Below are 27,077 nucleotides of genomic sequence, written 5' to 3' on the forward strand. Positions count from 1 at the left end.
ATATACATACAAATAGAGAATATATATCATTATCATCGTCATTTAATGTCCATTTTCCAGGCTGGCATGGGTTTGATGGGAGCTGGTAATGCTGGGGTCTGCACCAGGCTCCATTATCTGCTCTGGCATGTTTTCTGCTGCTGGATACCCTTCCTAACATCAACCATATTACAGAGTGTACTGGACACTTTTTATGTGTGCATACAATGTTATTGTGGAGAAGTCTAATAATCAGTTAAGCCTATAAATACATTCATGTGTTGTTACTTGTCTACAAGCTCTATTATGACACTTCTCTAATATAACAATATTGGTTTCGATGCATGATTTCAGTTAAAAATTCTTGCAAAATAACTTATAGGTGCAGACGTGGCTGTGTGGTAAGAAGTTTACTTCCCAATCATATGGTTCCAAGTTAAATCCCACTGTGTGGCAGCTTGGGCAAGTGTCTTCTACTATAGCCTTGGGGTGAACAAGTAGATTTGGTTGACAGAAACTGAAAGAAGCCTGTTGTGCATATGTGTGTGTGTATATATATATGTGTGTGTGTGTGTGTATACATATACATACATATATATATGTATATATATGTGTCTTTGTATATGTGTTGTCCCCCACCACCTTTTGACAACTGGTGTTGGTATGTTTACATCCCTGTGACTTAGCAGTTTGGCAAAAGGTACTGATAGACTAAGTACCAGGCTCAAAAAGTAAAACAAGTAATGGGGTCAATTCATTTGGTTAAAATCTCTTTAAGGCAATGCCCCAGCATGGCTACAATCTAATGACTGAAACAAGTAAAAGATAATATATATATATATATATATATATGCCCACATAGAGACATAGCGAGAGAGAGAGAGAGAGGGAGAGATACAAAAAGAGAGGGAGAGAGACAAACAGAGAGGGATGGCTATAGAATCCAGTGTCTTCTATTATAGCTCTGTGTTACTTATTCTGATTTTTCTTCTATTAGTCCTTTTTGTGAAAATACTAAGTTATGGGTTGAGGAACATGAATACATTGACATACATGCATACATATATACACACATACATTTTTTTATTTTTTAGTTTCAGCTCAGAGCTGTGGCTATGCTGATGCACCACCATTTTGCTACACTGTTATTACTTAGAGACTCCTCTAATATGTGGCACTTGGTGAAGAATGGAGTTTGATATAGCTACCCTCATTTGCACCTCTTGCCGTGAGGTAGGTTCATCTGGGACTCTCGACAAGAAGAGGTCCAGCTTTGATTTAAAAACCCCTACATCTACTTTGTGCAAGTTCCTCAGACTCTTTGGGAGAATATTAAAAAGCTGTGGGCCCTTGAAACCCAGGCTGTTGCAGTAACTGGTCCTGAAGCATGATGGCATTGCTGGGATCTTTGGCACTATGCAGTGTTGTCCCGTTCTGGCACAATTCCTTCCAGGATCTTCCAGATATATATTACTACATACCCCTCCCGTCTTCTCTCCAGGGAGTAGAGTCTTAGCTGTTTCAACCTTTCCCAGTAGCTGAGCTGTTGCAAAGACACGATCTTCTTTGTGAATCTTCTCTGGATAGCTTCAAGGTCCGCTGTTAATTTCATACTGGTGGGTGACCATAGCTGTGAGCAGTAATCCAGGTGGCTGAGGACGAATGTCCACCAGAGGACCATCATGGTTTCCTTATCTCTGGTTCTGAACGTTCTTAGGATCCATCCAGCCAGTCATCTGCACTTTGTTGCCATCCTGGTAATGTGCACTTGGAAAGAGGTATCATCACTCATGTCGATACCCAGGTCCCTCACTGACTTAGACTCTGGGATTGAAATTCCCTGTGGACCGGTGTACCCTGTAATTTTCATATTCAGTTTTGGATGCTGGTAGCGCAGGGCCTGGAATTTTTCAGCATTGAGTATTTTCTTTAAATGAAACTCAAAGAAAAACGTACTTACATACATGCATACATACATGCACGACAGGCTTTCATACAGTTTCTGTCTACATTGCTTGGATTAGGTCTATAATAGAAGACATTTGCCAAGTGTGATTGAACCTGAAACCTTGTATGTGTGTGTGTGTGTGAAAACAAAGGTAGAGTAATCGATAACGTTTTAAAGAATACACTAAAATATGCTTTAATAAAATACATTTTTATTGAACCACATTAAAGGATTCGAGAAATATCCATGTGAGTGGAAACTAGAAGCTCTCAAAAGGAATTTTGGTTAATAGAAATTGATAATAAATAAGATCGAAGTTATGTCCCCTTTGTTAGTGTATTGTTTTTGTTTCACAGTCAACATGGCGGCTTACTGGTTCCATCGTAACCCACTGAAAGCTACAGCAGCTGTAACTTTCGAACTTCATGGCTCTACCACGGACCAAATAAGCAGGAAAATTATAAGGTTTGTGATTTCATCCGGGAAATATCAAACTTGTAGCTTATTTAAATGTTAACCAATTTTTTGAATGGTTCTTACCTAAATTACTGATTACGGAATACATATATATATTTTTAATCTCTAACAGGTTACACCCTTTCTTTAATGTCTTCTGTTAAACAAATTCTTAGTACACTCTTCCAGATTATTCACATTTTGATAAGACTTTTACAACTATTACTTTTAAATGATTAACTCTACAGCAGACATAGAACTTAATGATTTGTCTTATGTAATGCTTCGAATGACTAATGTTTTGTTTTTATTAGAGATAATGTGGAACGATAGAGTGCATTATAGTATATATTTAGTTTCTTCCATCAACGTTCCTAGTTCAAATCTTGCTTGTTCGTCTTTGTTTCCCACCCTTTCACTAATGAGGACGATAAATATGTACCAGGGTACCAGGCATATTCTCCGATTAGGTTATTTTCCTGTGACGTCCCACTGCAAATCTTTCGTCTTCTGTCAGTATGAGAGATTTAAAATTTTTTTGTGTCTTTGAGATGGCCGAAACAGTGTTGCTGATTAAAATCATTGTTTAGTTTAGTTTTTATATCTCATTCTTTCCTGTTTAAAATCTCACCGGAGTTGCCCTAATCTTCCAGAGTGTCGATGGAATAAACGCCAACAAAATTACTTGTAGATTTAATCAACTATATGTCATTCTTATGAACATTAGTCTGATCAACAAGGATAAATAATAATTACTAACGTATTGAAATCTGTAATTCCTCCCCGCTTAACTGTTCTTTTCTCTTTGTTGTTTATGTAGAAATCATTGTCAAAAGTTTGACAGCTTACGAAGTGTAATCATCTGGATTTAATTATTATAACGGGTATTTCCAAAATAGCTGAGCAAACAGTTTTTTTCTTTTTATTGACCATGGTTCTTTCTTTTACGTTGTTGATAACTATACTCGTATATCTTTGTTTTATTCATTGATTCATTTATACATGGATAGGATTCAGGAAAAAATGGGGATAACATTAATGTCAGCTGACAAATTGTTAGATATAATTGAATACAGGTTTAGGGGCTATTGTGAAATGAGGGCGTGTGAAGTACTACGTAATTCTTACTTAATACAATATGGATTTTTATTCAAATACATACATACATGTGTGTGTATACACTCACACATACGACTTCAATTTTATCATGTGATTGTCCTACTGTTCATTATATATATATATAATACATATATATATATATACATATATATATATATATATATATATATATATATATATATATATATATATGTGTGTGTGTGTGATTTGTAAGTAGTTAAGTCTATGTCCGGATATAGAGTGACCAATGGTTTCGCATCCACAAAGGGCTTAGCCGTTGAACGTCGCGTCAGACTCTAAAGCCGAAGGGTCTGACGTAAACGTTCACGGGGCTAAGCCCTTTGTGGATGCGAAACCATTGGTCACTCTATATCCGGACATAGACCTAACTACATTACTGCCCTATGCTTTAGAATATACTTCTTTTTCGAATACATGGTACATTGGCGATACACACACACAAGTGACTGGACAAACGAAAGAAAAAAAGCACTCAACACAGTAGTTGTGTTCGTTCATTCATGCATATATACAAGCACGTTTATTTGTGTTTATGTGCAACTGTTTGAAGATAGGTGAGCAGCAAGAGGAGCCAGAAGGAACATGAATCCCTTGGGAGATCAGGCAATTTCTTCACATTTCGATATAGGGAAGGTGTCAACTTCTTTAATACAGCACTGCCGAATCCATGAGCACATAAGAATTTGACTAGGTGAAGCAAAACTAGTTTCAGGTCCCAGGAAGGGCGTTTTCTCAAAATAAAAGTGGTGTACTTTTTTTTTTTTTTTACTTAATCATGACCCTTGCAAATTGTCATGGATCCCTCATTCACTCTCTGGGCTACAAACCAATATGCTGTTAGGATCCCTGTATATATATATATATATATATATATATATCAAAGTATACAGTGTTACAGATCCATTATAGCCAATCTAATCAATTAGTTTCACATTAGATACTAGGTTACAAGGTTGTTATCTAATACCTGCCCTTCCTGAAAAGCATTCCTAATTGATAACCCACTCTATTGACAAATATATGAATGCCTATTTTCCCTGACTTATAGATACTTAGACAATAACTATATATTTATATTGCCTTCTATCTTTTAGGGGGCATGAGCACTTACAAGCACATGTACATGATGGAAACTTCCGCCTACCAAATTCAATGATATATATATATATTTATTGGCATTAGGAAGGGCAACCAGCTGTAAAAACCTTGTCACAAGAAACAATTGGAGTCAGGACAGCTCCTGTCAAAACCATCCAACCCATGCCAACATAGAAAAATAGATGTTAAACAACAATGATGATGAAATATAGAGGCAATTATGCAGATAAACAAATTAAATATAACTACTTGAGTATGAGAGGTTGTTGAATGTGTAGAATGCATGATATGAAGAAGTGATACCTTGTGCTGACCATACTGAGGGACCAGCAATTCAAGTTGATAGCAGTGTAGTTAGATAAGACAATCAAGGAAATGAAGAGTGAGAAAGTTGCAGTCCATCTGGGATAATTGTGGAGATGCTCAAAATATTTGGTGAAGCAGGATGCAGGATTACCATCTGGATAGTAAATCGAATCATACATGAGGGTGTCATACACAATGACTAGTGTAGTAATATCATGGTAAACTGTGGCAAAGCAAAGAGATACCTTAGAGAGAAATAGTTACAGAAGAATTAAATTGCTGGATCGGATATTGAAGGTCACAGAGAGAGTCGTTGCACAACAGATTCATGATAGGGTAGATTTAGATGAGATGCAGTTTGGTTTTGTGCTTGGAAGAGGTACCAGAGATGCAATCTTCCTAGTGAGGCAACTACGGGAGAAATACTTTGCTAAGAATAAACCCTTATTTGTGGCCTTTATTGGCTTGGAGAAGACTTTCAGAAGGGTACCATGTACAATAATCGGGTAGTCAATAAAGAAATTAAGCATTGTTGAATGACTTGTGAGAGCTGTGCAAACCATGCAGTAAGTAAAGTGAGAGTCAACAACTTCACTGAGGGCTGGTGTTCATCAAGGCACAATTCTCAGCCCTGTTCTATTTATCATAATCTTATTCTTCATAGTCCATCTCTGAAGAGTTTATGCTTAGATGTCCATGGGCTCCTACATGCTGGTGACCTATTTTTCATAGCTGAATCTATAGGAGAATTAGAGAAGATATATATACCTTCAGTTAAATCTGGAATTGAAAGGCCTTAAAGAAAACCTAGAAAAAACACAATTTTTTGTAAGTATGAGAGAAGACAGGACCCTGACAGCTTCAAGGAAATGGCTTTGTTCAATATGCAGAAAAGGAGTGGGTATAAACTCTATACACTGTACTCAGTGTAAGCTATGACAACACAAGAGATGTAGTGGAATTAGTGGCAGACTATCCAAAAAATGTAGGCTTCATATGTGGTAGATGCACTGGAAGAGTTCATACTAACACACTAGAAGTACTTGATAACTTTTGTTACTTGGGAGATATAATTAGCAAGGGAGATGGATGCTCTAAGAGCATAATAACCAGAGTAAGAATGGGCTGGAAAAGGTTCAGGAGGCTACTACTCCTGCTAGCAACAATGTTCTTTTTCGTCAGAGTGAAAAGCAGATTATATGGTGCTTGTGTCAGAACTTCAATGCTGCATGGTAGTGAGACATGGACCTTGACTTCAGAGGACATTAGAAGACTGGAAAGAAATGAAGCTAGGATGCTCTGTTGGATGGGCAATGTAAGTGTACCTGAATGCCATAGTATATATGTATTGAGAGAAAGACCAAACAAGAAGGATCAGATGTAGTGTGCAAGAAAGAAGATTATACGGGTATGGACACATGATACATATAGATGATATAAAAAAGTGCTGTATAAAAAAGTGCTGATCACTATATGTGACTGGAGCCTGTAAACAAGGATGACCAAGAAAGATAGGGTATGGAATGGTGAAGGCTGACCTCAGGATCATCAGCCTCACAAAGGAAATGACAAGGGACTAGGATATCTGGCAATACAAGGTTCTTATGAAAACCTGCCAATCATGATGAAACTGACTTCTAAAAGCACTGTATTGGATATATTCTGTATATATATATATATATATGCATGCATAAGGGCATGTGTGTATATGTGTATTATAATATATATATATATATATATATACACAAAAATAAGGGCAAAAGAAAAATTCTAATGCCAAATATGCTGAAAAAAAGACAAAATTTGTCTTTTTTTCGGCATATTTGGCATTAGAATTTTTCTTTTCCCCTTATTTTTGTAAATTATTTATAAATTTAACCTTTAAAGGTATTTTTTGATATGCTGGCCATTGATAAAATTTTTTTTCCTACATTAGTTATATATATATATATATATATATATATATATATATATATATATATATATATGCACCCTAATCGATCAATCTCCACCTCATGTTGCTCTCCCTTCATATGTCATCCACTGCAGCTCCCTACCACCATCACAACCAGCCTGATACCACTTTTCTCTCTTGCTACCCAGAACTCAGTTGTTATTCATTCTTCATCTGTTAATATTGTTCTCCATGCCCAAATCACCTTCTACCCAAATCACCAAATCCCATGCATTATGCCTGTTTTATCTCTCTATTCCACTCCTGCAGCCTACCCAAACATCTCATGTTTCTCTTTTCTGTTCCTAACAACATTTTTGTTACTACCACATTGCTAGTATCCCTGTAGTTTCCCCAACTCGTTCACCCCTTCCCCTCAATACTTAAAGATGATGCTTACCTTCCTCTCCCACTTCCCCTATCTTTTCCCCTCATACACTATTGCAAAACCCCTATTTCTCCCACCCACTACTGCTCCTGCTACCTGAGGTGCCACCTAGACACCTCATCACCACTGTCTATTTCTCTGGAGATCTAATTCATTCTCACTCTCTCCTAAATGATAGTAGCTATATAGCTCCTCTACAAGAACCTGCTCTACTCCAACCCCTTCTCTCACATCATCCTAGGTTTGTTGACTTGTGAGCTCAATAGTGCTGGTGGTATGAAAAAAGCACCCAGTATGCACTGTAAAGTGGTTGGCATTAGGAAGGGCATCCAGCTGTAGAAACCATGCCAAAGCAGACATTAAAGTATGATGTAATCATTGATTCATTGCACCCTTGTCAAACTGTCCAACCTAAACCAGCAAATCATCATCATCTTTTGACGTCCGCTTTCCATGCTGGCATGAGTTGGATGGTTTGACTGAGGGCTGGCGAGCCAGAAGGTTTCTCCAGTCTGATCTGGCAAAGTTTCTTCAGTTGAATGCCCTTCCTAACGCCAACCACTCTGAGAGTGTAGTGGGTGCTTTTATGTGTCACTGGCACGAGGTCCAGTCAGGCAGTACTGGCATCAGCCATGCTCAAATAGTGTTTTTTTACATGCCACCTGCATAGGAGCCAGTCCAGCAGCACTGGCAATGACCACACTTGAATGGTGCATTTTTACGTGCCACTGGCATGGGTGCTAGTCAGTGGCCCTGGCAATGATCACACTCAAATGGTGCTTCTAATGTACCACTGGCATGGATGCCAATCAGGCAGTACTGTCATTGGCCATGACAGCAATTTCACTTGCCTCAACAAGTCTTCACAAGCATAGTTTATTGAATGATGATGATAATTACAACATACACACACACACATATGCATACATACTTACATATGCATATACATCAATGGCATCACAGTCCTTTCTCACATACTGTCTCTTGATCCTGAACACTTCACACCTTTGATCCCCATGCTGCAAGACCTGCATAAATCTCTTCCTTTCTGCTTTACCCTCAGCTTAATATATCTATCACTTAGCTGCTCTTTTAACCACTTCGTAATGCTCTCTATTACTACCTACATTCCAGCTTTCTCATGCCTATTTCTTAGCCTTTAATGCCTTATCAACTGTATCGTTCCATCACCATGTAACTTTCGGCTTGGTCAGGACTTTGCTCCAGCCACATGTCTGTTTAGTGACCCTGAGCAATTTACTTCATAAAAATTCCAAGTTTTCATTTACATTGCGGGTATCTAAGTCTACCTCCCTGCAGTTATATGCATCATTTAGTATTCTCTAATCTCTTTCCAATTGTAGGATCCTTTAGTTTCCCTATCTTCCTTCTTCCTTTCATCCGCTGTCTCTTTGTCTTCTTAGATCTAACTCTGAAGTCACTAACCACTAGTCTGTGTTGTGCAGTGCTGGAAATAGTTTTGTCATTTACACTAGATGTTCTGTGCTTTTTCCTGGTGAGAACGTAATTTGTCTGACTTGTGTGTATGGCAAATTTGTAGGTAATGAAGTGGTTGGCTGGTTTCCTAAAGTATGCAAATTGTTAGATTTGTTGTATCACAGAACTCTAGGAACCATATACCCTTCTTGTTTCTCTCCTTATATCCTTTGCTTCCATATACATCATAGAAGCTATTGCTGCATTAGTTAACATGACCATTGAAGTCAGCAGCCATAATAATGATGTTGTCATCAGTTGTCATTGAGGTAGCCTTGAAAAGGGTCTTGAACAAGCAATTCTTTTGTCCTTCTGTTAGTCCTGCATGTGAGATGTATGCTGAGATAACTGTTGAGTTACCCATGACTAATATTATCTTGATTATCCTATCACTTACCCTGACCACCTCAGTTACTTTTTCTATCAATTTCTCAGTTAACAGCATGCTTGCTCCAACCCTGCCATCACTGTTACTTCCCCAGAAGAATTTGTATCTCTGTCTTTTGCCCACGAGGAGTTTGCTTGAGGAGCCTTTCCATCATGCCTCTTGCACACAGCAAACATTCACTTGTGCCCACATTTATGGTTGCAGCTCTAAAGACTTGGAATCCATTGGAGGGGAAGGTGTTTTATTGATTAAAAGGCCATCTATTAGTTGGATCATTACAGCATAAATATGTCTACACCTAGACTTTCATAGATACATACTGTCATGCATTATTATTTGGGGCTGGCTGTATGCATTAATAAATTGTGAACAGAAGACTCAAGCACTATGATACACACACACACACACACACACACTCTCTCTCTCTCTCCAAAACATATATACATCTGTAGGAATTCAATATGGTTGTGTGGGTTGTAACTTCATAAACATGTGTGCAAACATAAGCACTAAATATACATGCAACATGGCAGATAAACACATTTGTATTTTTTAAACCTTTAGCATTCAGATTACTCTATCAAAAGTAATGCTTATTTATTCATGTTGTTTTTAATTAGTCATGCCTTATCTTGTGCCTTTGAGGTTTCGATGGTGTGTTTGTTTATTTTTAAAATGATATTGTAGCGTGAGTATGATACGTTAAATCTGACCAGGTTAGACATAAAGCAGCTGGAATATTTGAGTCGGATATTACTGGTTTAAACATTAAAGGGTTAACGAGTTATAACACACACATACACGTACTCATATATTCATTATTTCTATTTGTCTTTAAAAATTAGGTTATTCACAAGAAGCAAATGCTACAGCACATACAGTTGCATGCTTCTCACTCTGTAATGACCAGTATGATACTGAGCAAAAGGCATGGCTCATTTTACTTTTATGCCACAATGTTTAATATATATCAGCTACACCTTAAGTAAATGGTTCAATCTGGTCACTTGCACATGTGCATGTATATGTGTGTGTGTGTATATATATAGCGTGGCCGTCTGCCAGCCTCGTCTGGCACCTGTGTCGGTGGCACATAAAAAACACCATCCGAGCGTGGCCGTCTGCCAGCCTCGTCTGGCACCTGTGTCGGTGGCACATAAAATCACCCACTACACTCTCGGAGTGGTTGGCGTTAGGAAGGGCATCCAGCTGTAGAAACACTGCCAGATCTGACTGGCCTGGTGCAGCCTTCGGGCTTGCCAGACCCCAGTTGAACCGTCCAACCCATGCTAGCATGGAAAGCGGACGTTAAACGATGATGATGATGATGATATAATAGTCAATAGACAGGAATACAGTATCCAGGTGGGTACCATTCAAGTACTTAGTTATAATCCAGTGTTAAGGCTAACCGCATCAAGTTGTAATGAACACCCAGAATTATTTGAGATAAGCAATTCTACTGTATTTTATGTGATGAGTAAATCCTGGGTTCACTTCTCTGAGTTATGTATATTTAACTGAATGTATATCCAATATAGTAACAATGAATATGGAGATTAATACATCTGATAACTTTTTTATTATTATTTACAGTCAGTTACAGTATACTTGATTTAAATTTGTCTGACGCATGTTTCTGCTGCATAGACATCTAGCTATGGGAATTTGCACCTAGTTACTTCAACTGGTGATTAGTTTATGAACCCTTATCCACTAGTTGAAAGTCAATGGATGCAATTGCAAAATGTACTTCAGACAAAATAAATCGAATACATTGTAATTGACTGTAGAAATACGAAAAAATTATCAGATGTACTAATCTCTGTATTTGTTGTTACTGTATTATATACTATATACACAGCAACCCTGCTGCTAACCGAAAATTATAAAATAATTTTTTTCAGCTTATCAAACATCGATTTGGGTAAAATGTACAACTTTCTGTGTCAACAAACCACACTTGTTCCTGAAATTTGTCTTTTATACCTTCTACAGGCTACTCGAAGTTTACTAACTTCCTACACCTTGATCCTAGGATCTTAACGAGGATGATGATGATGATATATATATATATATATGGAGAGGGAGAGAGGTTCAAATATATTTGTGACATATTTAACCTGTATAAAGGTTTTATTTTCTGCTGTTTGCTGTTGAGAAAAATTCTTTGTTTTGAGAATAGGTGTTAAAAAGACCAACAGTTATTTCACAACAATCTCTTGCAGAATGGTGAATGCATTTCTTGTTCCTTCGCTATCATCAGCACTATGTACTGCAAGAAAGAAAACTTAGAAATGATTCTGTAAATCTTTGCTTCCTTGTAGAAAATCAGTATCAAACCTAAACTGATTACATGTAATGCTGATCTAGGCTAGAACAAACTATTGTAGTAGGCATGTGAAAGCAGTGTTTTGAGTAAACAAACATTTAGATTAGATGAAATACATTTGGGACATATTTGATCTGTAAAAAAAAAAAGGTATCCACTGCTGTTTGCCATCAAGAAAAAATTTTGCTTCAGGCAAAAGGTGTTATAAAAAAAACCAACAGTCATTTCATAGCACCCTCCCATAAATGGTGAATGCATTTCTAACACTTGGCTATCATCAGCACTGAAAGTGTGTGTGTGTGTGTGTATGTAAGGTGATCAAGGTAATTAGAGTATGAGACAGGATAATTTAAGCATTGACTAGACTTGGAAAATGTGACAGCAACATTTATCTCTATGCATATGCTTCTCATTTGGGACTGGTAGATGAATAAAAGGACTGATTTTATAAAAGCCCTTTTACAGAACTTTCTTCATGGCTGAGGCCTTTAATGGACATGTTGGGCAAAAACTTGATGGTTTCTCTGATGTACATGGAGGCTATAGCTTTGGTCCTAAAGATGAATGGGGAACAAAGTTCTTGGAATTATGCAATGTAAATGACCTCATGATGTCCAACAGTAATTTTAAAAAACTAGCTAGTCACCTGGTCACTTATCAAATTAACTACATTCTGACCGGAAAATGGGATAGATAAATGCTTGTAAATACAAAGTTATTCTCGGGTGAAGAATGTAAAACCCAACATAGGCTAGTTACCAATGACTTCAGAGTTAGAGCTGAAAGGCATAATCCAATCTGGAGAAGTTATAGAAGCTTAAAAATCGAATTGGATGGTCAGAAATTTAGAGAAGTATCGTTGAAACATTTGAAGAAAAGGATGAGGTGATAGAGATGTATAACATATAAGAAATGTTCCTTTGGAAACACTTAGTGATAGCAACAAACCAAATCTAAAGCTGGTGCAAAGTTACAGCAAGTTTGAGAAGTTAGAGTTAGCAGTTCTACAGTGTGAGTCTCAGTGGTATGAGGTGTTCTGGATTGCAAGGCCGTGTATCAGAAAGAAACAAGATGTTGTGGGTAAGAAATGTGTATTGATGTACAATGGTCTACATATATTTAGTGATTATGAAAAGAACGAGTCATTGAAGCACTACTATGAAAGGATACTGTATGTGGAGAATGCATGGGAAAAAGAGTCTCCCTAACAAGGACCCAACAGAGGTATCAGCTATCCTAGCCAACAGCAGTATGATAAAACTATTTAGGATATGAAGGTAGGGAAAGCCCCCTGGCCTATCAGGAATCTGCTGAGATGCTTAAAATATCTGTCAGAATAAGACATGGCCAAGCTGACCATATACATAATTAGGTTGTACAAGAAGGTGCTATGCCCAATGGCTAGTGTAGCAGCACTATTGTAAGTTGTTGCAAGGAAGAGCATCCATCTCTAAAACAATGCCTCAGTTACATGTTCATCTAAGTCAGGCTAGCATGGGAAAGTATACATACAAACAAATGAATATATGAATGAATGGACACACACACAAATTATATAATACATATGGTATTTACTTCAGTGCAATGTGATTTTGAATATAATGTAACACTACATTTTTGTACCTAAGAATCAAAAATATACCTTATCCTGTTATATAATGTGGCCTCTGAGTAAACTGATACTTATTGATAAATTTTTACAAACAAGTGTAAAACTCAGTAAATTTTAAAACACAAAACATAAAGCAAATACTAAAACCAGCATGGTTCCTGCTATTACTAACTTTTGCTTAAAAGCTTTTGAGGAAAAGTTGTAGCACAGGTTAAGAGAAAGATTATTGTTCATAAGTAATCATTTTAAAATCCAGTAAACTGTTTTTTTTTAATATCCTGTTGTTCTAAAATAGACAATTTTACTTATTATTATATCTAGTATGTCATGTCAAAAAATGAGTTTTATGTTTCCTATCTAACTTGCTTCAAAATCATACTATCTTTTAGTTTTTATCACAAAACTATGAAAATGCACAATCAGAGGAAAACTTCTGAGAGTTTCTTTTTTTGGGCTTTCTGATATAGAGAAGGTTTTTTTGTAGAATCTCAGACACCACTCACTTGAAAATTTGAAAGATTAACTAACAGCTAATGTTTCCATATTCTGACACTTTCTTTGCATGTAACTTACATCCAGCGTTATTAAAAATAAATTCAACTTTTTCTCATCTTGCATCTATTCAGTCTATTATTTCAGTCTGTTCTTGGTAGAGAACCCATTCTCGTCTCAGAGATAGTTTACAGAATGGCATCTTCTTCAGTTTGGCTTTGGTCTTCTCTATGAGATGAATGTCAGAGGTATGTAGGGGGAAAGGAAGCTTTAGTGATTGGGGGGGACAGAAGTTGACAACATCTGAAAAGATGATGAGAATGATAGCAGATAAGAGTGGAGTGCTAAAGATAAGGTATGGCAGGCCTAAGATAGATGTAGTTCACAGGAGAGACAGAGAAAGTTGGAGATAGAGGAAAGGGTGATTAGTAAAAATTAATAGGAAGGGGTGATACTGAGAATGAGGCATGGATTTTAAAATGAAGTGGTTTCAGCGGGTGTGGGAGTAAAAAGGACAAAGTATATGCATATTCTGCTCTCATGATCATAGCATGTGAAAGCACATGGCTCAGTCATTAGAGCGTTTGGTTCACAGTCATTAGGTAGTGAGTTCGATTCCTAGATTGGGCTGTGTGTTATGTTCTTGAGAAAGACGCTTTATTTCATGTTGCTCCAGTTCACTCAGCTGTAGAAATGAGTTGTGACGTCACTGGTGCCAAGATATATCAGCCTTTGCCTTTCCTTTGGTTAACATGAGTAGCATGAAGATGGGAGGCTGGTATGCATGGGCAATTGCTGGTCTTCTATAAGCAACCTTACCCAGACTTGTGCTTTGGAGGGTAACTTTCTAGGTAGAATCTCATGGTCTTTCATGACTGCATGGGGTCTTTACCCTTTACCTTTGGTCTCGTATGATTACGACAGCTGAATAGTGAGTGTTCTAATTAGAAAACTAGAGGGATGGGTGTTGAGATGAAAGGTGGAAAAAATTTGACTGGGACAGATTGGGAGCAAGATTTAGTGTGTGTATAGATATAGACTTTTAGGACCTCACTTTCATGAAGTTGAATGAGTCTTCTTGAGCACTGCAAATTGCCAGTCATCTCAGTTCTTTGTCATCCTTTCCATGAGGTTCAACGCCTTGAGATCATCCTTCACTACTTTGTCCCATGTCTTCTTTGGCCTCCCTCTATATCAGTGCAGTCTTCTCTTGCACACACACACTCTTGTGCACACCAATACCTCTGATACCAATTTTAATCCTCAGTTCACCTGAACTCTGTCATTTATTATCATCATTGTTTTACTATCCACTTTCCATGCATGCATTGGTCTGTTGGTATTTGTTGAGGCCAATTTTCTGCAGCTGAATGCCATTTCTGTTGCCAACCCTCACTGTTTCCAAGCAAGGTAGTATTTCTCCCATGGCCAGATGTGCTTTCACAGAAGATTTGGAAACAAGCAATACTATTTCTATGATGGTGATGCTCATTTACAACTATTATACATCAATAGGAGGCACAAGCATACATGCATAGACATGCAAGGTTTCATTCAGTTTCCATCTATCAAATCAACTCACAAGGTTTTGGTCAGCCTGGGCTATAGCAGAAGACAATTGCCCAAGCTGCCATGCTGTCGAGCTGAACCCAAAGCTATGTTGTTGGAAGTGAACTTCTTAACCATACAGCCATACTTATCCATTCATGCACAGTGTATTACATATCCAACAAAGCATATTAACCCACATTTCTATCTAGCCTTCACCCCCTCCTCTCATTCAGTCTTTTACTTGTTTCAGTCATTAGACTGTGGCCATGCTGGGGAACCACCTTGGAGAATTTTTTAGTCAAATGAACTGACCCTAGTACTTAATTCTTTAAGCCTGGTACTTATTCTATTGGTCTCTTATGCCGAACTGCTAAGATATAGTGATGTAAATGTACCAGTTGTCAAGTAGTGGTTACACACACACACATGACAGGCTTCTTTCAGTTTCTGCCTACCAAATCTACTCACAAAGCTTTAGTTAACCCAAGGCAATAGTAGAAAACACTTGCCTAAGGTATCACACAGCAAGACTGAATCCAAAACCATGAGGTTGTGAACAAGTTTCTTATCACACATGTACCTATGTTTGTGTTTCACTACCATATCACATTACATTTTGTGTGCAAGCATAATAGTCTGCTTTTCATTCAGAGAGAGAATCTTGTTTTGTTGTCACAAATGTAATTGCTTCTTGAGCATTTTTCTACCTCATCCTTACACACTTCCAATCTCCACTGTCACTACATGACCCTGGTAATACAATGAAGCTTCTGTAACTTTGTTCTTACTGCTAACAACTTCATCACATATAAAATCCTTGTTTTTTGTCATCCTGCTTGTAATCCTACTGCATCATATGTGCAGTCATAATTTAGTTTACACACACAAAGGAATTTTGCCTTTTTATTTTCTACATGTCAAACATGGCCACTTCCCAAACGACAGTAGGACTTTATATTTTTTCATCCTGGGTAAGACTTTTGTCTTTGCTGAGTTTACTTTCAGACTCTTTGATTCTAGGTTTTGCCTCCACATATGGAACTCTTTCTCTAGTACTTTGACAGATTCAGCTATTGGAACTAGGTGGTCAGACCACCAACCTTGAACTTCTTTTAATTTGAAACCATTATTATTATCCTCTTCTTTCAATTTTGCTTCCATTTCTTGCCAAATGTCTTCCCAACACCTAGGGCAAAGAAACTCACTGTATACATTGGTAGGCCATTAAAATAAAGACACCAGATGATTCATTTACAAAGTCTTGTGATAGAAAAAAAGGAGAAGGTCTGGTCTGTATGTGCTGGAAAGTCCCAAAGAATTGTTACCCTTTCTCCCTCAGTTACAGTCCCAGGGTGGTGCTTCTACCATTTGTCAGCAGTTTTGATTTCATAATGCTGACATTAACGAGTGTAGATATTGGACAACTCTGTCATGTCTTAATTTATACTCTACTGGTGCTAAAACCTTACACCCAGAGATTAGGTGGTCCACTGTTTCAATCTCACCATTGCAGTATCAGCACTTTGGGTTTACTCCATTTTTTATCACATTGGCTTAGTAGTTCCAGGTCAATAAGCTCTGATCTTGAGTAGGTAAAAATAAAGCCTTCGCTCTCTGCTTTTAGTGCTGAGCTCCATAGCCACTGATGGGTGTGCTTCTGGTCTACATCAGCTTGTTTGCTACAGGTCACATATTTGCCATGCTGTAGTTTTTGATCCCACCTACCAGCTAATTGTTCAAACACTTTTTGCTTTGCCAAATCATTTTGGAATCAACTGTAATCGCCCTCATATAATGAGTTGTGATTTTTTTTTATTTGCTTATCTCTCATTAGTTCATTAGTCTTGAAACTTGATAGCTAAGCACATTCCACTAATTAGTACCATGGAGACAGCCTGATTACCACTCTCTGCTATGGATGACACTTCCATTAAGGTTTCTTTTAATATGGTTTGGAGAATTACAATAAGAAAGAAGAAACTGAGAACCCAGCCCAGATGGACACCTATGTATATGCCAAATTGTTTGCTAAAGTTATTGAAAATATTCACCTTGCAGATATTCCCCTGTACATACCTTACACTCTGTGTTTTTAATGACCATCAGACTACAGTGCATTGTGCTTTGGACAAAGAATATCTCCAGATCACTAAATGTGAGGTCAAGTGGCTTGTTTTTAGCTTAGAGCTTGCTTATAGTTGTCTCCTTAAGACGGCATCAATAGAGCTTTATCCTCGTACAAATCCAAACTGCTTCTCAGCTAAAACTTTTCTGTTCCCAACTATCTAGATCAGTTACCTTTACTACAACTGTGAAGCTACACCTCTTAATGATGTAGAGGTGTTAATTACCAAAACAAGTTCTTGCTGTTTACCAGGCAGTGTTTATGGTCTGAGATAGTTTTATCATATATGCGTCCTTCTATTAAAGTGTAGTCTATAGCAGAGAGTGATAATGAGGCTGTTTCCATGGTACTAATTAGTGAAATGTGCTTAGCTACCAAGTTTTTAGACTAATGACCTAATGACAGCTAAGTAAATAAAAATAAATCACAACTTATCATGTGAGGGTAATTACAGTTGATTCTAAAATGGTCTTTTTTTACTTACCATAATAATAATAATCTTTTCTACTAAAGGCACTGGGCCTGGAATTTGTGGGGAGGAGGATAGTAAATTACCTCGACCCCAGTACTCAGCTGGTACTTAATTTATTGACCCTGAAAGGATGAAAGGCAAAGTTAACCTCAGTAGAATTTGAACTCAGAATGTGGAGACTGATGAAATGCTATTTTGTTTGGTGTGCTAACGATTCTACCAGCTTACCACCTGAATGATAATAATAATAATAACAATGACAACAATAAATGGTTTTGTTGAGTAGAGAAAGAGTGCATAGTTTTTCCAGGGTTATATTTGATTATAAATTTAAAAAAGACATATATTCTATCAATACTGTATTGGTTTAAATAAAATCAGTTGTTTGGCATTCTGTTGTCAAATACATCAGCTGAAAGATGGTCTATGTCATTGACTTTAGGGGAGTGGAAATGCAAGTCGTCCCATTCATAGTTTTTCCAAAAGTATCTGCAGAGTAAGTGAAATATCTTTGAACTAGAATTGAACTTGAATTGCCTTCATCAGAGGATGAAGAGCAGTGTTGATGATCCCTTTTATTAAAAGAGTATCATATGGTGAACAATTTCTTTATGGTTGAAGCCCTGGCTAAATGTTTGCAATGGAGCATACATTGCTAACAGTATCTAAGGGCTAAGTTGGGTTGCCTAGAATCTCCTCCTATATTACAACATTTATCACTGTCAGGAGAAGTGACAATCTTTTTAATACCAACTCTCCTTAGTTCTATGATGCAAATTTCTTGATTTAAAATGATCTAAGTCAAAACCTTCCATCAAAATTTAATTGTTAATTTATGTTCCAAACACCAAGATAATAACAACAGTAAAGTTATTTCAAAAAATTCTTCATTATTTGAAACAAAAGCAGTGTATTCTAACTATAAGAACAAAGAGTTGATTCACTTAACATTCAATTTGAATTCTTGTTCATAAAGGAATAGATGTACAAGGAAGGACTTCCAGAAAAATGCTTCTGAAAAGATAAAAGCTCAGCAAAATGTTTATTACAGAGTTTTAAAGTTTTATACATTGTTGGAGCAACAGTTTAGTTTTTGTAATTTGTCACCTTTGAATTTTTTACTGGTGTTTGTAAAGGAAGACAGTGAGCTAACAATTATTTGAGCATCAGAAAAAATGCTTTGTGGCATCTATTCGAGCTTTTTGCATTCTGGGTTCAAATCCCACTGTGATCAACTTTGCCTTATATTTTTCTGGGTCGATAAAATAAAGTACTAGTCAAATTCTGGAGTTGATGGTGTCAATTAACCTCTTCTTTTATTATTACTGACCTTTTATCTAAATCAGAAGCAAGAGGGAAATTTGTGATTGGAAGGAAAACAAACTAAAATACAGTTAGTTCTACAAGAATGAAGTTGTAATATCAAAGACCCTGTTATATGTTTAATATGAATGGGGTTGGGGGTGTTGATGCCAATCAAGTATGTCCTGTAGTAACCATTACTTTTCAAATTTTACTCACTTGGCATTTCTTTCAGCTAATTCTATCATGTTATATTTCAGTGATTTACGAATGACCAGGAATAATTTACTGGATCTTCTCACTGACCCTGGCCATGATAAGACAATAATTATCAAAGCATACACTGAATATTTTGCCTTCTTGCAAGGTCTTTATCAGAACTATGAAGGCCAATCTGAAAATAAGCTACAAAAAGCTATCTACTTTAAATGGACAAACACACTCAAAGGGAAAATACCTGTGTAAGTTATTTTTTATTGATTCTCTGTTTCAATTTTTTCTTGTTTTGTATATATTTTTCCTTTGCATTATTGTTTTTATCATACTCTCATCCCTCACTCTTGTAACAATAATAAAGTGATCTTTCTTATTATTGTAAGTGTTGCTACTGGTTAAAAGAGCAGAGTATTTTAATAGAATTTTAATTTCAGTATAGCTGAAGCTCTCAGCTTCTGTCATATTTGTGTAACATATCTGATGTGCTTTAACCCTTTCCTAACTATATTTCTGACCAAAATACACCCCTTATGTGTTTCAATTAATTTCTAACGTAATCATAAATTTAGTCTGGTTTCATTAAACAACTATAACTTTTTTATTTATCAATATATTAACGTGAATTTTGGAAGAGAATTTAATGAAATGTTCTCAACCAATTCTATACTATAATTTTTGTCACAAAGTGACTCTAATTGCAGGTAAATACAGGTAAATTCAACAAAATATAAAATTATTAAAATTTTGTTCAAACATCGCTATAGAAAATGGGTTATTAGCTAATATTCAATTGGGTATACAACAAAATTTTACGATAGAATTTGTTATTCTGGGTAACTTTCTGATACCCATAATAATATTTATGGCAAAATAGTCTTAATTTCATTTAAGGTTATGGGAATCGTTTTGTTTACATTTAGCGTAACGGTTCGTTTCCGCCGTAATGATTTCAAATAGGCTCATTCGAAAAAGTAAAAAGAAATAGTCTAAGGCTTTACTCTTCTGGGAAAGTCTGTGGCTTGGTCCAGTTTCTTCAGAAAAATCACCGAAAGAAACAGTTTTTAAATTTTCACTCCATTCTGGTGCCAATTCATTTTCTTTATCGCTGTCGGAGCTCTCGGATTCACTGTTTTCACTTTCGGAAAATGAAACATCAGATTCATTATCAAATACCACGTGCTTTTTTTTTTTCAGTCATAGAGTTAGATTTATGAAGGTCTTCAGTAGAAAATCGTTCGAATTCTGACTCGCTGCTTGATATAATGAAATTCGTATCCATTTTTTGTCAGAATTACAAATTTTGAAAACACAATAGGAACAAATTTTGGAAAAAAATCTCCCAAAATTCACGGAATTAAAATTACACTTCGATTTTTGTACAAAACTGTAGTTGAACTGTTTACGAAGTATAATACGTGTTTTCACGAATGTACTAAAGAGATTTGCTCTGATATTCTCATTTAAATATGAATAGGTAAATTCGAGCGGCTTTGGGCGGTTTGGTGACATTAACCAAACATTTTTTCGGGCGGTTTGGTATCGAAAGGGTTAAAATACATCTTATGCCTCAATGGGTAATGGTAATTCAGTTAAGGCAGTCTGCTTCCTAGGCTACTGAATTTAAAATATTTCTTCCCTTACCATCTAATATTGCATCCCAGAGATAGTTCTTTCTCTTTACAGGGACATATCCTGACCATTGGGAAAATTCAACATGTACACATTCTCAAGAAGAGCACTTTCTCTGACCCAGACAGCTATTGTCCTATTGCTCCCCCCCCACACACACACACGTACACAAACACATATACTTAGATAAAGTGAGCAGGGCAGCTAGGTAGCAGAAGGAAAAAAGAGACAGAATCAAGTATTTCCTTATAGGCTTTTACATATCAGATTTTTTTTTGTGTTGATATATATACATATATCAAAATCATGTAGATAAAACTAGTCACACATCTTGCTCCATTATTTAACTATGTCCTTTCTCTGTCTCTTTCACCTCTATCAATGAAATTCCTGCTCCTGTGATCTCACCAGCTCTATAACACTTCTGCCTACTACATTCAGAAAAACAAGATGGATTTCTGTGAAAAACTTGGCCTTCAACCTGCTAAGAACTGAAGATAAAGCCAAAGTTCTAAAATATTCTTTTTAAATGTTGATGAACTTCATCATTGTTACACATCCTTGTATCTCAATGCAAATGTTCTTCTCAGCTTGATAACCGTTCTATAGTTGGTCCCACAATAACACACCATGAACCTGTTTTACATTTAATACAACCGCCTTTTCTTTGGGTATTTTTAGCAGAGTTCAATGTGTTGCAAGTATTTGGACCAGTTTTCTGTTTTCTCTGTCATTTACCATGTTTTTTTTTTCTGTGTACATTAATCTAGTTGTTTGACTGGGTATCAGCTGCATCAATGTTATCAGTTTAGGAGGGCCTGCAAAGGACATGGTTGGTGCCTCTGCCCTCCTGACTAACTTAAAATCTCTTTCTCCTATCCCCTCCTATCTCACCATTCAACCCCTATATTAACTAAGTCCCCACAAATATATCTGATATTAACTTTCTTGCTCATGTTTCCCCACTCCACCTTCACCCAAGCACTAACAATTCCAAGTGAATATTTAGCAACTGCTGAAACCTCAGTTATGTTTCTGTTTCAGTCAAAGAATGTATTAAAAGAATGCCTTCCTGTGTTATCATCATTGTTTAGCGTCCGCTTTCCATGCTGGCATGGGTTGGACGGTGCAACTGGGGTCTGGGAAGCCAGAAGGCTGCACCAGGCCCAGTCTGATCTGGCAATGTTTCTATGGCTGGATGCCCTTCCTAACGCCAACCACTCCATGAGTGTAGTGGGTGCTTTTTACGTGCCACCGGCACAGATGCCAGACGAGGCTGGCAAACAGCCACGGTCGGATGGTGCTTTTTACGTGCCACCGGCACAGAGGCCAGGCGAGGCTGGCAATGGCCACAATCGGATGGTGCTTTTTACGTGCCACTGTGCCACCAATCCCATGTACATTAATTCTTGTACACCCACCTCTACACACGCAAGTACACACATACAGAAGCTGACATTCGAACACATACATATGCTCAAAATAATTTAATTTCATAGTTTACATTGTTTGAATTTTTTCAGAGTACAGAAAGATGCAATTTTCGAACATGCTTCAATGGTTGTCAATGTTGCTCTCTGGTTTACCAAACATGCTGCAAAGTTGGCAGCCCGTGATAAGTAAGTCAAACTTTTGGTGTTCTTATTAATTCCTCTCTCTTTCTTGAATGCTTGAATTATTTAATCCATAGACATACACACACAAAGGGATGATGTGTGTGAGTGTGTGTGTGCATGCATGCCCATAGTTACTTCTCTTCATTATTTCCCATTGATAATGGCTAAAGAGCTAGAAACATATCTGGGAATCTGACAGAGGTCAGCACTGGACAGATAAGTGTGTGAATCTGAGAGGGGGATATGTTGAATAAAATCATAATTAAGTGATCCTCCTGTATTTTCTTTTATCCAAAGTGAGGAATTTTTTAGCACTCCCCTGTACATGCATATATATGTGTGTGTATACATACATACACACACATTTTGTAGACCTGAGACTACTCTCTGTTACACTCAGTTTCAACTATGCTAATGAATAGCAGCATACATGATACTGTGGATAGTGACAGAAAGTAATGTCAGTACTATAATAAATATTTCCTCTCTACTTTTGCACTGACTACTTTTTCCCTCTTGTTTGTGAACTCAAGACTCAAATATTCATAAAGTGAATACATGCACAATCACTCCACCCTGTGTGTGTGTGTGAGTATGTATGTACATGTGTGTGTCTTCATCCTATGTTGCCTTTTTGTATATGGCTGTTTGCTAGCATTCAGAATATCTGTAAATGTTCTTGCTATATTTTAATACTGTACAAACCAAGGTGCCATGTGAAAAGCACTGATGCTGGTGCCACGTAAAAAGCACTGATGCTGGTGCCACGTAAAAAGCACTGATGCTAATTCCATGTAAAATGCACTGGTGTTAGTACCACATAAAAAGTGCTGGTGTCACATAAAAAGCACTGGTACTGGTTCCACATTAAAAGAACTGGTGCTGATGCCACATTAAAATCACTGGTGCTGGTACCATGTTAAAATCACTGATGCAGGTACAACATTAAAAGCACTGGTGCTGATGCCATGTAAAAAGTACTGGTGATGGTGCCACATGAAAAGCACTGGTGATGGTGCCACATGAAAAGCACTGGTGATGGTGTCACATAAGATGCACTGGTGATGGTGCCACATAAAAAGCACTTGGTACAATGTAAAATGGTTTACATTAGGAAGGGCATCCATCTGTAGAAACCAAACCAAAAACGACTATGGAATTTAGTGTGGTCCCTGGCCTTATCAGCTCCTGTCAAGTTGTCCAACCCATGCCTGCATGGAAAATAAATATTAAATGATGATGATTTTTCAGTGAGAACTGAAGTAAGAAAGGTTATAAAGCACTTTTTAAATGTTTGCAATCAAAGGTGTTTCTAAGTAATTAAAGAAATCCTTCACATTAAAACTGCATTTGTTGTGTTTGTTTACTTACGATGTTCTGTCTTATGCTGCAGTGTGGACATGGATGAAGCAAAGGAAGTTCATAGATGTCTTCGTATTGCTGCTGGCATGTTTACATATGTGAAGGTAAGTGTTCTTTCAACTGCAAAACTCACAATGGTTTTTGCTTAGTCTAAGACATGCCCTGATACAGCAGACCTAGGACCAAAGGCATTCCAACTGTGACTATCACATTTTAGACATGCTAGTGTCTAGGAGTACAATATCTTATGAGTGTGTTTAAAACAGAATATGATTTGGGAGAGATTTGATTGCTATTTTTAGCAGGTTGACCAATCACATAGAGATCTCTCACAATGATTTAACCAAGTGAAGAAAAAGGATCTGGAATAACATTTTATTCTTGTTTCTTTAATTAATTCATTTTATTTTGGTGATTTTTAAGTTAATGTTTAAATTGCATGGTTATCTTTCATAATAGGTACGTTTTTTAGTTAGTTATTCATTTCTTCATTTGTTGGATATAGTTTGCTGATTTCATCTCAGGATGGAGATCATCCCAGTAGTTCAGCAAAAATAAAAGGAGATTCTTATAATGTTTATTTGACAAGAAGGAAAATATATATTCTGAAAGCCTTGTGAGTGGATTTGGTAGACAGAAGGAGCCTGTTGTATATATGTGTGTGTGTATATCTTTGTGTGTGTCTGTACCCCACCATCACTTGACTGCTGGTATTGATGTGTTTACATCCCTGTATCTTAGCAGTTCAAGCAAAAAAAGACTGGTAGAAAATGAGGGAGTGCTGAAAAGTTCCTGACTTTGGATAAAAAAAATAGAGGAGGATCAGTTAATTATGATTTTATTAAACATATTCCCCTCTCAGATTCACATATTTATTGTATTCAGTTTTTCTAAGCCCTGTAAAAGAACTCGGAAGGTTGGGCTTCCAACCAGGCCTTGCAATACCCTTAAAGTCAGGAACTTTTCAGCATGCCCTTGTAAGTACCAGGCTTTAAAAAAAAATCCTAATTACATTTCTATAAAACCAGCTTAAAATTAGCTATCATTTACAAATGTTCCTTATATATTTTATCCCTTCATCTACTGAATAATGAACTTTTCTTTTCTTCAAAGAATGACTTGTGTGCAAGACTTGTAGACATTGATAGTGGTACTGATTTGGATGTTCGTGTTCTTGATGCTTTCATTTACCAATCTACTGCCGAAGCTCAAGAAGGTAACAAATTCAAATGTTTATTTACAAAAGAAAAAGAAAATTGTATATTTTTAAGAGCAACACTCTGTGAGGTTTATGGTTCTTGTATCAATCTTAATGTCCTTATTTCAAATTTCCTTCAACTTACTTTTGCATTTGTATATATGTGTGTGTGTGTGTGTATGTATGTATAATGTATATTTATATTATAGAATTATACTTTATATTGATATATATATATATGTATATATATATATATTATATATATATATATATACATATATATATATATACATATATATATATATATATATATATATATATATATATATATATATACACACTTATATATATGAGGTCTGATCAGTAAGTATCCAGTCTATTGTCATGGTAATGAAGCTAAAACATGCAGTCAAGCCACATGGCACAGAGTGACCTTGAACTCTGCTGTGCTGCACACTAAGTTTTAAAATTCTAGCTAACTGCCACTGTTTACAGGAGTGCTTGGAAGGAAAGTGTGTAGCATGTGATTGTCACATTGACTATGACAGACAAAGTTGTCAAGGTGATACCTGCTCAGAGGCCTACGCAAAGTTGCAGAAAGTGTATGGAGAGGAGTGTATGAGCTGCACACAAGTGTACGAGTGGTTCAGACGTTTCCAAGATGCTGAAAAAATATCAATATTGACAAATGTTATGGGAGATCCACAACCAACAGAACTGAGAAAAACATCACAGATGTGCATGCAACTGTGAGGGGAAATTGTCAAATTACCAACTGTGATTTATCAGACGATGTGCAGATTAGTTATGGTTCAGTTCATTATCACTAAAGATTTGGGTATGAGATGCATGTCTGCCAAGTTTGTGCCAAAACTGCTTTCAGCTGACCAAAAAGACACTCAAGTTTCAGTTGCACAAGATCTCCTTGATTGTGTTGAAAACGATGAAAACCTTTTGAAAACTGATTAGATATTGCCAGACTTTTGGCAAAATTTGATGCAGATTTTCTGCTCAACTTCTTCTGTTACAGTTAATGTGACAATCACACACTACACACCTTCCTTCCAAGCACTGCTGTAAACAGCGGAAGTGAGCTAGAATGTTAAAACTTAGTGCACATGCACAGTAATGTTCAAGGTCAGTCTATGCCAAGTGGCTTCACTCTCTGTGCTTGAGCTTTGTTACTATCTCAACAGTCCAGATACTTATTGATCAGACCATTGTCCACTCTGTAAGGTGATTGGCATTAGGAAGAACACTCAGCTATAAATACCTTGCCAAAACACAGTGAAATCTGGCACAATCTTCTAGCTTGCCAGCTCCTGTTAAACTGTCCAATGGATGTTAAATGATGATGATGATGATGATGATATGTGTGCAGGTGTGAGTGTGTGGTTGAAGAGTTTGCTTCCCAACCATATAATCTTGAATTTAGTCTAATTGTTTGGTACCTTGGGCAAGTGTTTTGTACTATAGCCCCAAACCGATGAAAGTCTTATGAGTGGATTTTGTAGCTGGAAACTGAAAGATGGCTGTATACATGTGTGTGTGCATAGCTGTGGATGTCTGTTAGTGCTTTCTTATCTTGACATCATGTGGTTGTTATAAACAAGCATTACTGTCATACAAGTAATGTCTTTTCTTTCCAGTCGTCCATGAAAGTATGTCAGGACAGACATGAGGGTTGGTGAATTTGCCTTAATAGATTGCAACGACCTCATGCAAGCATGGGAAATTGGATATATGTATACACACATACATATATACACATGCACTACCAACGAAGTTATAATAGTTTTTCCTGAAGATTGCAATGGCATGAAACTCATGTCACAAGACAAATTCTCTGCTTCAATTTTAATTTTAAAAATCCATATCCTCTACAAGGATATGTTTTGAGTACTCCTTTTTCATTCTTCTGATATTAAGCAACACGTGTGTGTGTGTGTGCATATATATAAATATTATGGTATTGATGGTAATATATACACATCCATATGTTTATCATCTTCTTAC

General features: G+C 36.7%; 2 protein-coding genes across 2 annotated transcripts in view; one reads left to right on the plus strand and one right to left on the minus strand.

Moving 5' to 3' along the window:
- LOC115217172 (GDP-D-glucose phosphorylase 1) overlaps positions 1–1,970 on the minus strand; it is a 66,338-nt gene extending 64,368 nt beyond the window's left edge. Inside the window, exon 1 of the mRNA XM_036507577.1 lies at positions 1,944–1,970. The gene's annotated coding sequence lies outside the window, so the exon portion shown is untranslated. The remainder of the gene's footprint in view (positions 1–1,943) is intronic.
- A 275-nt stretch (positions 1,971–2,245) lies between these two features.
- LOC115217481 (BRO1 domain-containing protein BROX) overlaps positions 2,246–27,077 on the plus strand; it is a 40,029-nt gene continuing 15,197 nt past the window's right edge. The window contains exons 1-5 of the mRNA XM_029787191.2: positions 2,246–2,392; positions 19,301–19,501; positions 22,409–22,504; positions 23,895–23,967; positions 24,977–25,079. Coding sequence (XP_029643051.2) covers positions 2,247–2,392; positions 19,301–19,501; positions 22,409–22,504; positions 23,895–23,967; positions 24,977–25,079 — 619 coding nt within the window. The 5' untranslated portion in view covers position 2,246. The remainder of the gene's footprint in view (positions 2,393–19,300; positions 19,502–22,408; positions 22,505–23,894; positions 23,968–24,976; positions 25,080–27,077) is intronic.

This window comes from Octopus sinensis, linkage group LG11 (genome assembly GCF_006345805.1).
Source record: "Octopus sinensis linkage group LG11, ASM634580v1, whole genome shotgun sequence".
Classification (NCBI taxonomy): Eukaryota; Metazoa; Mollusca; class Cephalopoda; order Octopoda; family Octopodidae; genus Octopus; species Octopus sinensis.